General features: G+C 36.0%; 1 protein-coding gene across 8 annotated transcripts in view; it reads left to right on the forward strand.

The window, feature by feature from the left end:
• Positions 1 to 17,322, forward strand: part of LOC129246226 (protein 4.1 homolog) — a 111,894-nt gene extending 94,572 nt beyond the window's left edge. For 6 of the 8 annotated variants that reach the window (XM_054884870.1, XM_054884863.1, XM_054884867.1 and 3 more), the window contains 8 exons: positions 2,465 to 2,639; positions 2,705 to 2,757; positions 3,368 to 6,376; positions 9,036 to 9,248; positions 9,546 to 9,656; positions 9,918 to 10,076; positions 16,305 to 16,415; positions 16,491 to 17,322. In XM_054884870.1, the coding sequence (XP_054740845.1) occupies positions 2,465 to 2,639; positions 2,705 to 2,757; positions 3,368 to 6,376; positions 9,036 to 9,248; positions 9,546 to 9,656; positions 9,918 to 10,076; positions 16,305 to 16,415; positions 16,491 to 16,556 (3,897 nt within the window). In that variant the 3' untranslated portion in view covers positions 16,557 to 17,322. The remainder of the gene's footprint in view (positions 1 to 2,464; positions 2,640 to 2,704; positions 2,758 to 3,367; positions 6,377 to 9,035; positions 9,249 to 9,545; positions 9,657 to 9,917; positions 10,077 to 16,304; positions 16,416 to 16,490) is intronic. The other 2 variants (XM_054884869.1, XM_054884871.1) reach the window with 2 other exon arrangements.
• Positions 17,323 to 17,669: the final 347 nt, after the last annotated feature.

The following is a 17,669-nucleotide window of genomic DNA, read 5'->3' on the forward strand; positions in this document are numbered from 1 at the left end:
ACGAATGTTTTAAATATCTATCTTAGGTGAAAATGCAAGCAAATGCTCTGAAAATAAAGTGATAAATTTACCAGGCAGTTATAGCATGAATCATTGTGCTTATTCAAAAAATAAATTATTATTAAAAATTATTATTTTACATGAATATGATTTTTTATGTTACAATTTCTTCTAAAGCGTGAAGTTCGCAGCGTGTTTCTCACAAACTGGATAGGCTTGTACAAACAGGGATCTAGACTTGTGGATGATATATTATTATATTCTAGATTAGTATCCATCATTTGTAAAACTTTTCTGTATTTGTTCGTACTTTAAAACACCTCTTTGATCTTGGTTTTTTTATTCGGATTTTATTCCGTTTGTCATATTCCATACGAGTATAATTAGCTGCATCTGTATATATGTAAATATACCACCGTGCGGCAGTTAATTTTACACATAAAAAAATGTATATATTTAAGGGGCATAGTCTTCACACACTGTAATGGTAATTCTGAAATTGCAGTATTACTTCATTTGACCTCTGGTTTCAGCAGCACGTTGATTTACACTTTTGTTGATTAAATCTTTTATGTTTCTCATACATTGCCATGCATTATTTGGTTTATAGAGAGAATTTTTTAAAATTTTTATGATAAATTTATAAAGTTAGAAGGGGGAAATTCGATAATGTGGTAGTAGTCTTATATATACAGTCTTTCCAGGACATACAGGGATAAAGTTTTAAAAGGACATTTTCAATACTTATTAGTTCTTGCGCACCAATAATTTTTTTCTTTAAAAAATTTAAATTTTGACTTTTTTAAGTTTCAGAGAATTTGTTTTTTTAAATGTTATGCCACTAATATTATTATTGTATATTGCGTTGATTGTTTGAAATAATATTTTGAAATACTTAAATCTTGCAAAGTCTTTTTAAAAATAAAAATCCTGACGTCGCAAAGAAAAACTGAACCAATACAATCCCCTTGTTCTGCGAATATATTAATTTTTTTTCAGTTTTGGTCGCACGGTGCAATAGATGTTTTTTTTTTAATTCGAATCATATTAGAAATGATGATCTTCGCTTTATTACTTTTTATAAAAAAATGTATAAAAAATCTGGTACAGATTACAATTAACGTTTCGCTAACGTAGAACCGGTGGTTGAATCAAAAATCTTTGAATTAGACCTTGGAGGACAGAAATGGAGCAGAGTTTCCTGTGAACAGTGGTTGATCACGAGCTAGTCGGTGCTAAGTGCAAGGCTAACGTCGACAAATATCGGTATTGAAAACTGCTGGAAATCCCACTTTTGTGGGGTTGTCATTTAAAATTCGAAGATTTACAAACCGGTTCAATGATAAATGCCTTAGTAGAGATGCATGAAAGTTTGATTCAGAGCACTCGAAAAAATTCGATTTCCATATACATAAGTAAATTTATACATACATATATGTATGTATATGCGCAAAAGATATATAAATATTTGATATTACTCGCTTACATTATTTTGTTATTAAGATTCAATTTGCTTGTTCAATACCAATGTGAAATTCTAAATGGCTGCTAAGTAAATTATCTATCATAGGTGACCTAATGACCATTAAAATTTTGAATTTCTGATTTTCGTCCCATTCATTTTGTTGCCCACTATAAGTTTCGAAAAAATTTCAAATATATGCTAATGTTAATATAAAAATATATAATTGGCTAAAATGTCCTAATATTGGCGCTGCGAAATTTGTTTCGTAAAAGGAAAACATACAAAAAATACACTCACGTACATGTATACATACGTACATACATTGCATTTAAATGTCTCAGTAAATATGTACTTTACCGATATTGCTCATTTACTCGTACACCACTACATATATTTGTTCACTTTAACGCCTTTCATCTTTGTGTATTTTTCGCTTCATTATTTTACTTTCCAAAACGTCTTACCTTATTTACTTATATATGTGTGTATGTACACTTTGCGGGATAACAAAATATTAATTTGTGGAAATGTTTTTGAAACTTTGTATTATACGATCGTAATCGCTGTTTATAATTTTTGAGAATCTATAGACTAAATAGATTTACAAACCACATTCGTATTACTTAAAACGATTGAAATGCATATTTTTACATACATACTTACTTGTACACCAATTGCTTTTGTTGGCTTAAGAAAGCAGCAAGCCGTGAATCCGAACGCTCCGATATTGAAATGACAAATCTAATTATTACAAAGGTGAATTTACCCAGCTGCTTTCTAAGGCCTCTTGGCTCTAAGCTTTTATTTGTATATTTACACTTATACATATTTAGGTACTAATATGAATTAGCTATAAGCATGCAAACGCTTGAACAGTAATGACTTGAGCTCAGCTTTGTTGAAAACTTGTCTCGCTTTTACAGTTATTTTTGTCTATTAGAAAGTATATTTTACAACTTTTGATTCTAATCAATTTTTTGCATTTTTGTTAAATAAAAGGCTGACGCCGAAAAGGAGGCCAAATTGAAGAAGAAACAACAAGAAAAGGAGGAGAAAGAACGCAAGGAACGTGAGAAGAAAGAAAAGGAGGCCAAAGAGAAGGCCGCCAAGGAGAAAGCTGCGAAAGAGAAGGCAGCTAAGAGTGCTGCTGGTGCCACCGCTGAGGGCATTAACGGTGAGTTTAGCAATTGAATCAAGTTGCTAAAGTTAAAAATATAACATCTCCCATTCCTTATTTAGGCAATGAAGATTTGAATGACTCTAACAAGTCGGATAAATCCGGTAAAACTCGCGTAAGTATTCACTTATGTAAACAGCTGAGTATATCAACTTACTCGTATATTGACGTACCTATGTAAATAAGAACTAGTATAGTGTAGCATACGAGTACATACCGACCTGTTCTTCCACCGAAAATATAATAATGTTAAAAGATCCTCCAAGAATGCGTGACGTGTGCATTGCTCGATTGTTCTAAATACACTCCATCCGATGTGTGATGTGGCGTACTGTGGTCCATTTGCATATGTATGCTGCATAGATGTCTCCAAGATGTCTCCCAAATTCTTAAGATTTTCATTTGTAGCTTCTTGTCCCCTATCCACAAAAATTTTGATTCTTTCTCTTAAGTTAAGTATAGTATTTAGAGAGTTTTCTTTAAGTATGTATTATATGTATATACTTTGTATGTATTTCGGTAGTGTACCCTAAGTTTTTAATTAAGTTTTAAATTATTCACCTGATTGTCGGTAGCTTTTTATTTATCCCCATTTTTATTTTTTCCTTTTTATTTCTTTCTATAATTGGAAACATTTATGAACCAACATATGCGCGAAAAAACCAAAACAAATGAACACTCGCACATTTTGCTCCCGAAATATGTTTTATAAATCGACACGTTAGGGTGGTGGTCTCTTCTCGTCCGGTCGCAAGAGCAAGAGCGCATCTCCGACGAAGGAAGCGAAGGAAAAATCCGGCAAAAATAAGGATGGTAAGAGTGGTGAGTTGGTCTACGCTGATCTAGAGCTTAGTGGACCCAATAATCAAGTCAATGATGATAAGAACCGTGCTTCGCGTCAACCCGGTTACACTAGACCTTATGAATATTCAGAAGGTACTGCTGAAACAAGTCCCACGCGTAAGTCTTACATTCCTGGCGGCTTCCGTTATGACCAGGACCCTCAGAGTGGTAAGCGCGCTGGTCAAGATGGGGATGGACAGTTGTCGCCCACCGCTGAGCAAAAGAAAACCGCAATTGCATTCAATTATGCACCTGGCCATGATGATACACTCAAGAAGACCGCAGAGAAGCTGAAGAGCGGGCAATTATCACCACGCACACGTGAAAAAATAAACAAAGGCCAGTTATCACCTACAAGCCGTGCAAAACTACTTAAAGATGGCAATCTATCACCCACGACGCGTGCTAAGTTGCAAGGCAGTGCCGTTGATGCAGCAGCTTCGCCATTGTCAGATGCGCAAAAGCGTTCTTATTCGCCAACCAAAGGTCAGGCGGTTGGTTACACTTCAGGTGCTCCAGGCAGTTATAAGCCGCTGGTCGATCCCACTGCTGCTTTCCTCGAATCTGAACGTTACAATAGGGAACCAGCAGCTGTGGCAGGTGCTGGGTCTGGAAAAGGTTTTCCTGGTAGCACAGATGGTGTAGCGGCTGCTAGTGTAGCGGCTGCTGGTAAGGGCAAGGGTAGCACACCAGTTTCTCCCAAAAAAGCTGCCAGTGGGTTAGCTGCTGGCGCTGCTAGTGGAGCCGCTGCACCAAAACCCAAGAAGAAGCGTGTCAAGATTATGGTAATTACATCCAAATTCGATCCAAATACAAAGCGCGTTGATGCTGAAAATGGCGCCATTGAACACTCCACTGGCATACTTGATCCTCAGACTGGCCTAATCGATAGCAAGTATGGTCAAATTGATCCCAAAAAAGGCACTCTATTAGCTTTGAATACAAAGACCGGTAAAAATGAAATCTACCAAGGAGAAGTAGATCCAAAAACTGGAAACGTGCATCTGGTGTCTGGTGTTGCAGATCCTAATACTGGCCGCTTGGATGAGAGCTTGGGACAAATTATTTGTATCACACCACAAGACAATCCAGTGGTGGAACTTACTGTTATCACAAGTCGCATTGATCCGGCAACTGGTAAAGTTGATACTGTTAATGGTGAAGTTGAACGTTCCCTTGGCGTACTAAATGTCGATTCTGGTCTGCTTGATACCAAATATGGGGAAATAAATACTAGAACGGGTGAGTTGAAGTCAATTGACCCCAAGACAGGCAAAATTGTAGTGACTAAGAATGTCAAGGTTGACCCAGCAACAGGACAGCTCACCCTCTTAGGGGTCACAGACCCTAAAACTGGTAAAGTGGATAATACACAAGGTCGCATTATTGAAGTGGGCCAACAAATCGATCCTATTGTCGAGGTTACTTCACTCGCTGGTAAATACGATTCTAAGAAGAACATTATCGACCCGAAAACCGCACTTGTTGAGACTTCCGGTGGTCAGTTCGATCCTAAAGCTGGAAAGATTGACACAAAGTATGGGCAAATTGATTTGGTTAAACACACAATCACGTTTACTGATCCAAAATCAGGCAAAACTGTTACGCGTGATATCAAAATTGATCCGGCCACTGGACAAATTGTGCTTAAGAACCAAATAAACCCGAAGAACAATAAGCCTGATAAAGATTATGCACGCATTATATCCTTACGTATTGTACAACAACGCGTCGATCCAAAAACGAAAGCACCTATCGCTCAAGTCAGCACGGCGAAGGACAAGGAAATTATTGTCGATCCAAAATCTAACCAAATTTGGATGCCCACCGGGGCTAGTGATCCGAACACAAAGGAATCGCAATACATTTCCAGCAGTGTGGATCCGAAGACCGGTTACGTTATCACTATTTACGGTTATCTCGATCCGAAAACGAACGAAATCAAGAAACAAAACAAACTCGACCCCAACACCACAAAAATCGAACCATCCTCGGGCAAGATATATACTGCTACCGGAGAGGTTGACAAAACTACCGGCGAACCGCTCTACGCCACCACCCAAGTTGATCCCGAATCCGGCGATGTATACACGAAAGTCGGGCGTGTTGATCCCAAAACGGGCAAAATTGTCATTGTTCGAGTACTGCTCATTTCCAAGACCGATGAGCGTGGCCGACCTGAAGAAATCGATCCAGCGACTTGCGAAATCGATCCAGTCTCTGGTCGAATTCTCAAGTTCTTCAATAAAACTGTCTATGTTTATACTATGATAGATCCAGTAACAGGTGAAATTGTACAGGTTGATCCAAATGATCCACGCTTCGCGGGAGCACGCACCACCGTCACACAAACAATGACATTGACAGGCGAGATCGATCCGGTGACAGGACGTATAAAGAGCGAATATGGTGACATCGATCCAAATACAGGTGACATCGATCCAGCCACAGCAGTACGCGACCCCGTAACAGGCAAACTAATTCTCAATTATGCCCAAATCGATCCATCGCACTTCGGCAAAGAGGCGCAAGTAAGCACAACTACCGAGACCGTTCCAATCACACGTGAGCAATTTTTCGAGGGCGTAAAACACATGGGCAAAAATGCATTACGCCGCGACTCGGAGGCCAGCTCCGAGGATGAAATGACACAGCAATATGGCAGTGAGACTGTTAAGGATATGGTTCTGAATAGCCCCAAACAAACTGAGGGTACAACGGTAACTACCACAACAACAAAACAAACAGGCAAATATGGTACACCGACGGTGGTGAAGACAACCACAAAACAAGTGCTAACCAAGAACGATGACGGTGTGACACACAATGTGGAGGAGGAAGTGCGGAATTTGGGTACAGGCGAGGTCACCTATTCAACGCAGGAACACAAGGTTAGCCTCTAAGCATAAACGTATTGTAGCAAGTGTGGAGCACTTTTAGTAGTTTCACAGAATTTGAAAATGTTACAAGTTCACTGCAGAATTTGAGTTGAGTCGAATGTTTTAGAGTAATTGCCTGAATTGGTAGAAAAATCATACTTTCGTGAAGCTTAAGATTTATTTACTTACATATCTATTTTCGCATTCGTAAGTAATGAATATTAGAACTGTACCAATAGTTGGCTTAGATTTTGAGTTACTTACACATTTTAATTTCTATTCAAAGTCTTGAATATTATACCCTTTAACGTCCCTCTTTGTGGTACAGCTTTAAATAGAACTGGAGTAAGTAAGTTCCAAATCGTAAATCGTAAACCATAAATTAGTAATTTAGAAAAAAATGTTAGTATGTAAGTATACCGCATGATTTTTGATTTTGTTTTTGTTGTTTAACTTTTGCAGCTTCGATTCGATTTCATTTAACTACATTTATGGAATTACTTGAAGTATTCGAGGTCATTATTCATTGTTGATGCAAGTCCAAATATTGCATAATTTTAAGGAGCTCTAATGCAAAGGGTGTTTTTTATAGATGTATATTTTCCAAATACTTTACATTAATGTTAATACTTTTGTGATCAAAAAAATTGCATTTCGTTAAAATTTATGGGCATATCTGCACCATGGTTGCCTAAAATATTCAGGCAGCCCAATTTTGTCACGATGTACAGAAGCAGAGGTGTGGTCAACATCAGACTGTTAACCGGCACTCAGCGATTTTGAAGGAATGCGCTGATTGGCTGGCGCACCGCAATTATGAGAACGGTTTGTGTAAGAAAACACTGAGATTTTTGTGGTGGTATACGAAAAAAATCAATACAATCTTAGCTCATATTTTAATTTAAGAGGTGGTAGTAAATTCTACACTCTCTTGATTTTGCATATCACCATTGTTTGTTTTTATTAAGAGGACTGTTAATATAAACTACCCATTTTTCAGAGAAAAACACAAAGTTTTTGATTTTTCTGTAATAATAATTAATAATTATAATTTTCTGTAATAGTAATTAATTTAGGTTATTTTATTTAAATATCTAACCATTACAATACAAAAACGTCTGTAAAACTAAAATAAATGAATGGTGTAAAATTTACTACCTCCTCTACGTATACTTACAATACATAGAATAAAAGATTTTACCTCATAAGTTAAAGAGTGGTGCAAGTGTACTCGTGCCGAAAAGAAAACTTACAAAATGTAGCTTAAACGTGAAAACATAAAAAACACCCTTTTTGGGAGAATAACTAATAATAACCCTTTAAAAATCATGCTTTCTAAACAATCACAAGGTGAGAAAAATATTAGGACTCACTTTCAGTATTTAGGGTACAATTACAAAATTTTTTTTAACAACTGGTATCGCATTAACCCTTTCGACCCTTGCTGGTTTTTTTTTTGCTTTGGCTTAGAATTTTTATTTAACTTACAATCGGATTACATTTATCGCAAAAGTGTCTGCTCAAAATATCAAATCGCCACCTCCACTGAGGGTGCGCGAAGCAATATTTCCTTCAATGAATGTTTTATTCAAGACTTGCTGATGACCATTTCATTTTTTTGGCAAATATTGTAAAAATTTATTGTACTACATTGGGGTCTTCCCAATTGAATGGCGTTCCGTTTCTGTTCTGTTTTCTCACATTGGCCCCAATTTGAAAAGAAATATTTGAAAATTTTTATGGGTTTCGGAATAACCCTACATCTCATGCTTAAGTGATTCGAACTACGTGTTTTTCAGAAATAACTGAGATTATTTTAAAAAACAGTCCTGTTGAAAATTTTAGCGGAATTAAATTTTAAAGCAAATTTGTTAAACGAAAAAGAAAAAATATATTAAAATGTATCGGGTAATTGTTATGCGTCGAATATTTAACTGGTTCTCGATTTCGATATTTATGATGTTCAAATGCCGTTATCTCGAAGACTGAAGCCAATCTGACAAAATGGAGGTCGCCGTTAAAATTAAGAGACTTCAATTAAATAAGATTATATATAAAAACTGTTATTAAACTTTTGAACTCGCACAGAACTAGCACTGCTGCAGTGTCACAAATGAGTTCTTATTTAAGGAAACTTCATGCCACATATGGCTGCCAAAGCTACTGACAAAAATAACGCTGCCGGTTAACTTATAAGCATGCAAAATTGTTCTCAGTCAACGTTGGGGTCGCATGGGTTAAATTCCGTATTGTGGAAGTTGAACTAAACTTCCCGAAGAAAGACAATTGAGGGCTTCTTATGTAATTGGGAGCAGTGCCAGTTTGACAATTTGAGTTTCATATATTCATCTGGGTGTGTAATCTAATATAGAAAAATATAGAATTAAGAATTATAATACATTTGATGACTTTGTATGCGCGGATTCACCATTGCATTTTTTCAAAAACAAATTTTTCGCATTTATATTGTACATACTTCTCGAACTACAGTGCTTTGCTGTTCGTTAAATTTTCAACTAAGACAAATTTTCGTTCAGTAACATTTTACTTATAACATTTATTACATTTTATTTGCATTCTTCATTTCAATCCTGATTTGCTTTCATATCCTTTGTTATGTTCTTATGTTGAATTATGCATCAAACAATTGAAAACCCCATTAACTAACCAGGCTGACGCCGATGTGAGCGGTGCCTATGTAACTGCCACTGCTGTAACCACCCGCACAGCCACAACACACGAAGATTTGGGCAAGAAGGCCAAAACCGAACAGCTCGAAGAGAAGACGGTGGCGACAACGCGGACCCACGACCCTAACAAGCAGGAGCAGCGCGTCGTCACGCAGGAAGTAAAAACCACAGCGACAGTAACTAGTGGCGATCAGGTAAGGAGCGTGGCGCGACAAGCAGTAGCGTTGCATGTTAAGGTTTTACCTGCATGATTTACTTAATTTCTTACTTTCATATTAAATTTAAAAATCTTTATTTACTTTATTTGCATTGTATTTATTTATATATAATCCTTTGCGTCTTAAATCGTCTGTGTTGATTGCCGTACTCGTAAATTGCATTAACTGTTCTGTTGTATGAAATGATACTAATAAACCGACCTGTGTTTGGAATGTGTTTGCAAAATAATTAAAAAAAAAAACCATTGCAACGCAATAACCGCAAAAACGTAGTTCCGAGACCGTGGAGACAGTATTTCATCGACTAGCTCTGGTGACTCGGGCACGCCCATCGATGGCCCATACGACGGGTCCAGTGTGGTGCGTACCTCGACCAGCTACAAGGTTTGTGCCAAATCATCAAAGGAACTCATTGATCATATATTTACATACACGCATACATACGTACATAAATACATATATATCATATATATTTACACCTGTGTGCACTCACATACTATTTACATTTCATTAGTTAGCATTTGAGTATGTGTTGAATACAGTAATTGTAAAAGTACATTAATCGCAAAGCATCCATAAAAGTATAGTTGTGTTCAAAAATTTAACTGTTTCAATACTGAGCAAATTTCGGTAACTTTTTCATAGCCATCGCCTCTGATTGGAACCAGCACCACTACTACCGGCCCACATGTTGAACAGACCCGCGTCATATTAGGCGAAGATACACCTGGCTACTCGGGACATGGCGAGATTGTGTCAACACAAACACTCAGCAGCAAAACGCGAACTGTTGAAACTATTACCGTAAGTTTAAATGAAAATAAAATGAAATTCTCGATGTGCCGGCAAATCGATGCTTACACCCAATGCGTACACACCATAATTATGTATTTATGCAGTAGGGTGGCCCAGATAAAAAAAAATCCCTAAATTGGTTTTATAGCCAAAAAAATTGGACACCTATTTTATATATTTTTTTAATTTAATATTTACACGTGCCGCCAACACTTTGAAAATTACCGTTGAATTGTATTTGAGTGTCAAAAAAATTATATCCTATGCTTTATGAAAAAAAGAAACTTATTTAAGGGATCCTAAAATCCCCCAAAATTTAAATAGGATCCTTGTAAGAAATTGTTTAAATAATTTTCTTAAATAGTGCATAAGTTCTCATTTTCTGAATATTTGTGAAAGAAATTAAAGCGCTGGCAAAATGGAGTGGGTTGGACCGTGATTACATTCGGAGAACGTAGATTCGAAACTCCGTGAAACACAAAAATGAAGAAAAAGTTTTTTCTCATAGCGGTAGCCCTTCGGCAGGCAATGACAAACCTCCGAGTGTATTTCTCTGCTCCTCATAAAAAATATCTTCCGTTCGGAGTCGGCTTAAAACTGCAGGCCCCCCCAATTGTGGAACAACATCAATACGCACTCCACAAATGGGAGGAGAAGCTCGGCAAAACACACAAAAAGGGTGTAAGCGCCAATTATGTATGTATGTATAAAAATAAAAAAAATATTTAAAAAATAGGTATACAACGAACAATAAAAAAATTTAAGGGCGGCAGAGAGGAGATAATTTGATATTCGCATCTCTCATTGCTCGGCGTTTCGCCTTTCTGTGCCTAAGAGCAACTTAAACAAAATTGTATATATCGAAGGATAATATTACAAGTTTTGGTCATCCGAAGCAAAATTGTGCGACTAATTTCTACTGCCACGTCATATGAGATTCTGCAACAGAGTTGTGATCGCTCATTTACTATGGCCTTTGCTTTATTCCATACACTTCTTTTGTAGGCACGAGATTGTTCAACAATGACTTACAAAAACAAAGAACTGGTGAACAGAAGGAATAACTTTCATCATCAAACGAAAAACTAAGTCTCAGAAATCAACTTGAAAGCCCAACTCTCTTAATGATTAGTTGTTTCCCAACTCAGGGTTGTTTTGCGTGGTAGCGAGAAGTAGCGAACGGCGCATAATTTCGGGAGAATATTCCTTAGCGATTACACGATCTTCTGGTAAGAAATTAAAGTGAGCAAAACTTTCACGTTTGACCGAACTTAACGAGGTTTGTTTAGTCTAGGCTCTTGAAGCCACTTTCATTTGGATGATTAGATTTTGGTTTCGATAATACATACATACAAAAGTGGTAGAATATAACCAAGTTTTGGCCATACGAAATGAAATTATGAGAGTAACAATGGCTGTTACGTCACAGTGGTTTTGTCGGCGGAATTGTGCCCTCTCATTTCACACGTATTCTTACGCTCTTCCAATCAGTCATTCCAACGTCAGCGAAGTAACATGAGCGCAGATTGCGTTGATTTTTTCCTATATCACCAACACAATCTCAGTTTTGTCGTGTGTTTATGTTATGTCAGCAAATCAACTGATTCCTTCAAAGTCGTTGAGAGCCGGTTAACGATCTGATGTTGGCCACACGTTTTGAATTCTCTCCCCCGTGGTATATTATATATCTTATGGAATTTTAGTATTTTCGCACGCATCTACCCGGTATTGCTCTGGGAAGTGCCAATCGTGATCGCCTGCATTTCTAGTTTAAATCATCTTCCAGCTCGATTAGAGTCAGCTAGCATTGGCCATAACAAAACGACGCGATCGACTTTTACGCTAACACCCTCTAAAAACAGGTGGCCCTGCCCCACATGAGCAGCAAAGTGTTTCGCAATCGAACCAGAAATTTGTGTCACTAGTGAAAGTTTTCCAGAGTTGTAGGCAATAGGAAATATTATGTTCATACTTATGTAGGATTGGTATGAAAACGAAATTCGATTTGTTGAAAAACTGTGCAGAAATTTGCCATTCGCATAGCTGACGAATCAAAATTCTAGTTTTCAAATTTTTACTTCTGTTAAGTGGAAAAGATGATATCTGTCAAGTGGCTGCCGCTCATGTTGATACATGTTTGTGCCCGTTTTATCGCAGTTTTCATAACTTTGCATACCTGTCAAATATTCTACTTAAGGGCTACGTTTGTCTGAGGCCTCTTGGCATAAACACTCGACTTCAAGTAGCCTCAAAGAAAGAAGTATGGGATGGTTAAATTGGGCGATCTTTTTGGCCATACCAAATCGCCAAAATTGGACATTACCCGACCAGTAAATGCGTTCTTTACATTATTCGTTGTGACCTTTGCTGTTTATGTGAACCGCAAGTTCACCAAGCCCCATCACTCTTCCCGCTTGAACGCCGCACTATACAGTGGCTTTGAGTAGATGTATTGGTTCTTTATGCATCATACGCGGATTTTCAATGCCCCAGAAGTGAATATTTTGCTTATTGATGTAACCACTTAAGTAGAAATGCGTCTCGTCGCTTATGATGATTTGCGTCACACTTGGGATTGTGGATGCCTTGTTGGCACTAATTCACAGGCGACTGATAGTCAGCAGGCATTAACTGATGCGCTGGTGGCGCGCAATTGCGTGGCCCATCGTCTCGTGGATGCTTCGTTATTTTTCCGGCAAGGTCTGGTGTGGCTTAACTCTCGAGTCGAGCATGGAATGTTTCTCCAGTTGGCGTGACACGAATAGGAAATTGACGTCTATATTCACGCTGCGCCAACTCCACGGACCAATAATTATTGGTCAAAAATCAACACAATTATTCCGCTTTTGCGGGATGTAGTGCGCCAGTGCTTATCGGTTTGTATATTGCAGTTGTCTAGTTCACAAGTGTGACACATGTTTGACGTATGACACGATTTGCAAAAATTATAACATCTTCCTATAAATTTTGAGCCACCTTGTACTAGGGATGCGAAAATTAGCGGATTAATGAGTACTTCCTTTCAATATGATTTTACACCATATCATTCCCTACACATTAAGTTGAGAAAAATTTATTAATTATGTTGGAATTTAAGTCAACTACTCTGAGGGTTTTCGGTACTTAATGCCGTGGGTGACATTCCTAGCACAAATAAATACATATAAGTATGTGTACGCATTGGGGAAAAAATGTTCGCTTCCGCCCGAACTTATTTTTACGTTAATATAATATTTCATTATGATTATATTGTAAATAAATAGTTCTTGTGAATAAACATAAAGCATCTTATGTAGACATTTAGTTGTTTAGTTGTTTTAAGTTCTAGTGTACAAATCTTTTGTAGTTATGTGTATATAAACTGGTTATGGGCCATAAAAAGTTTTTGTAAATATTTATATTTGAAGTATGTGAGGTTTAAAGAATATTAATTTCCAAAAAACTATTTTTATATTAAATTTATAGATGGAGAAAAGTGTGTTTAGTAAGCCTATTTCATGTACTAGGAAACTGATCTGTAAAATTTGCCGATACACATCAATTGAAATTTTTTATGTTTCCTGGAGTTTCTAGATGCGATACCATTTTATTTTTTCAGATATAAATTATAGCTCTAGATAAACGACTTTATACGGGCTCGAATTTCGTTTATTGCTTAACTGTTCAAATGTTTGCTGGAAATTTTTGAGCTTTTGAATAATCCGAGTAGCTAAACAAAAATTTTAAATTTTATTTGTCAGCATATCTTTAGCTTTACAGTGACTTTAATGAATAAAGATTTAAAAAGGAGTTTACTTAAAAGTCAAAACTATCAAAACAATCATCGCTCAAATTACTCAAAAAAAAGAAAACTCGATATGCTCGAGCTTACTCTCGAGTAAGAAGTATCGAGCAGGAAGGAAAGAAAAAAAAGTAAAAATTGGAATTTTGGCAGACATTTTTGCAAAAAAATGAAAACTTTTGTCAAACCTAACATTGACATTTTGTTTTTTTTAAATAGTTGTAATTGAAAAAAAAACAATCCTTCGTTCAAGCACGAGTAAATTGTATATTATTTCAAACATCTGTGTAAAATTTCATCAAGATCGGTTGAGTAGTTTTCGAGAAAATTTGACAACCGACTTTGAAAACACGGTTCCGAGAAAAACGCGTTTAAAATTTTGAGTAACAATAAAAATGGCTTGGAGCGCACACATTTCGAAGGCTGTATCTCCGAAACTATTATTCGGATCGACTTGAAAATTAAGGATAATATTCTTGAGATGTTGTAGAAATTAATAAGCTAAAAAAATAAAATTCGATTTTTTGAAGCCACGAAACCCATGTAACCCCTTAAATTGTTTGATCGATACTTCACGAAATATCAATCACTACAGCCATCTACCGTGAAAATAATTGATTTATTTCTTCCGAAACTAATATTTTATTCAAATTTATGCCTATAATGGGTAAAACGTTTTGAACTTACGTTCGAGTAATTTATTAATTTTAATATTGATTACTGTTTGTTGATGATCAAAAACTGTGTACTATGGACAACGTGAAGAAGAGATACTTGCGAAAATCATTAGAAAAAAGTCACTGACCAACCCTGCATCTGAGTAACATTATTGAGCAATACGAAGCTATGGTATTGAAGTATTAGCACTGACGCGATTTACGCATCTTCTTTACTTCATAGAAGTTTGTCATCTTTGGTGACTGTTAGGAAAATTGTCCGCTTGAAATTTTTGTTGCACATTTCTACACTCTAGGTGCTCTTTTTAACTAGTTTCCATGTGAGGTCTTTAAGAAAGGGGGTCAAAAAGACCCACCAGGTAGGACATAGGGGTTAATATATTTTGCCGAAAATTGTTTGCTAAATTTTATTATATATCTCTAAAGATAGTTATCACATTTGAAGTCGATTTATAAATAATATTTCAAGAAAACTAAAAGCGTTTTTGAATAAAAAATGTGTACTTTAATTCACTGGAAAAAAATTGTACTGAGATGGGGTTAGTTCTCTTGGGGTTTGCATGCATACTACCACTTCTAATTAGTTTATGTAGTTGTAGCATCACAATATGAAAATTGCGCCAAAGTGTTATTAGTGAAGCCACGCTGATGTGAATAAGACAGATGGCAATAAGGCAAGGCTTTTTTTTAGCCTCAAATCATTATCCGGTTCTGGATTTTGCATTGTATGGCATCTATTATTGATTAAGACTGCATGGGTACCCATAAATAGAAATGTCTACGGACTCGTGACAGAGATCTTATATTCACAGGACATCGAGCTCTCTGGTCTAAGTATAGCTTAATTTCATATGTGTATTGAGTTATTCTTTTTGGGTTACAAATCTATTGAAATGAGCCATACTGTAAAAACCAAAGAGTTATCATCCAATCGACTAAGCCTGCCATAAATAATGATTATTTTAGCTTTAACTAATGATTTCTGTTCATCTACGTAGGTAGGTAGGTTTGGCAGCCGCATCGCTGTTCCTATGCTCACAAAAAGGGTGCGTTGTGAGCCATAGGGGCTGGGCTACATTTCCCTTTCCAAATTGAACCATGCTGAGCTTTGGATAAAGCCTAAAAGGTTATTAATACCTAAAGCGTCTAGATCATCCATATTTATTAAGAAGTAGGATCTATAATATCGGATCCTGCTTCTGGCTAGAGCCGGGGAAAGGAGTTGAATTGTTTCCAAATCCTTCATGTTTTTGGAAAAATGTCTGCCAAAATTCCAATTTTTACTTTTTTTTTCTTTCCTTCGTTCAAGGCCGAGTTTATGGTCTTAACTAAAGCACTTATTTTTGTTTTTTCATTTTTGAAGAGCCTGTCAGGAGTTATGCTTACAACGCGGACGCACCTTTGTTTCGAGGGGTCACCGAAAATGACGTCACAATGGGGGAGTTTTAATTTTTTTTTTGAAAATTTCAGAAATTATTCTTTAAATAAGTATTTATAAGACAGAAAAAAGTTTGAATTAAATAAATAATTTTTTACATAGAAAAAAAAAATTGAAAATAGGTTTTTTTTACCCGACGAAACCCATGTAACCCCTTAAAAGGGGGGTCTGAAAAATTTAACTACTGAATAGTTACTCATCTTTGCTGAAATTTGGTATTTCATATTCGAAGCCCTTGCGGTTGGTGTTATTTAAATATGAATATTTATAAAAAAGCATCATAACATATAAAATAATCGAATGTAAATACGTACGTATATTTTACAAATTTCTGCTTGCAGTACAAGACCGAACGTGATGGCATAGTGGAAACACGAGTCGAGCAGAAGATCACCATACAATCAGACGGCGATCCAATTGATCATGACAAAGCCTTGGCTGAGGCAATTCAGGTTAGTTTTGGGAATATTTTGATATCGATCTGCAACAATTTTAATGCGGTTTTTTTCATTATTCGCAATTACTAGGAAGCGACAGCTATGAATCCAGACATGACAGTGGAAAAGATTGAAATACAGCAACAGACACAGTAAAATCATTCTCTGAACACCGGCGGACCCTTCGGGCCCTGTCTATGTAAACACAAAGCACATCCAATATAAATAGTATATAACATAAATATCCGATATATATGTATAATTTAAATTAAAAGCACCCGCACACATACAAAATGTTAAACGAACATCAGCCCACACATACAAATGTATACACATAAAAGCAAGCCTTTGACAAGAGAAAAGCTATTTTCATGCTATTTTAAAAGAAATCGATAAGCAAATGAAAAAATAATATTTTTTTATTTACATAAATTTTTTAAAAATTTATATTTAAGCCAAGCGCAAGTAAAACACAATTACGATTAAAAAGAAAATAATAAAAGTGAATATAAAATAAAGTAAATGCAAAATTTGAACTAACAACTTAAGTTAAAATAAATTAAATGCTTTTATTATTATTATCTTTAAAATGTTGATTTTTACTTTGTGTAATTAACTACAAATATGTAGAAGCAAGTTAATATTGTATATGCATTATAATACAAATATAATTAAATACGTACGTCAGTATATACATAAATAAACGGTAATCAAAAGTGGAAAGAGTTAAGGAGAATACATACTTACATACATATGTGAGTGTGTACTGATAACGATGCGATTGAATTTGGGCTCTAATTATGTGAAAATGTCAAATATTTCGCAGCCACTTTACGATTCGCACACAAACCAACTTCTAAAGTAAAAAACACTACGAACTGTATGAAATTTAAATAAAACAATCACATATTTGTATAAAAAATTGTTTTCTTGGTTTCATTTTAGTTTGCGTTTGCACAGTTAAGTTTTTTAATACAGTGGAGTCCCGATAATTCGTAATTCCGAGGGACTAGTAATATTTTACGAATTAATTAGGTTTTAGAATTGGGGGATTTAAATTTAGCGAAGTCAAATTAAGAAAATTGCGTTACCTGGGCTTGCATTATGAACTCTCTTTTGTGGAATTGAAGTAAGTTATGATTTTTGATTGATTTATGATTTTTTGATTTTTCCATTACCAATGCATAGAAGAAATAATGCCTTGTGTTTGAAAGATTTGAGAGCAGGCTTGGTTGCCATTTTCACGATGGACCCAACTAATGATGTGGC

The sequence above is a fragment of the Anastrepha obliqua genome, chromosome 4 (assembly GCF_027943255.1).
Source record: "Anastrepha obliqua isolate idAnaObli1 chromosome 4, idAnaObli1_1.0, whole genome shotgun sequence".
Taxonomy (NCBI): Eukaryota; Metazoa; Arthropoda; class Insecta; order Diptera; family Tephritidae; genus Anastrepha; species Anastrepha obliqua.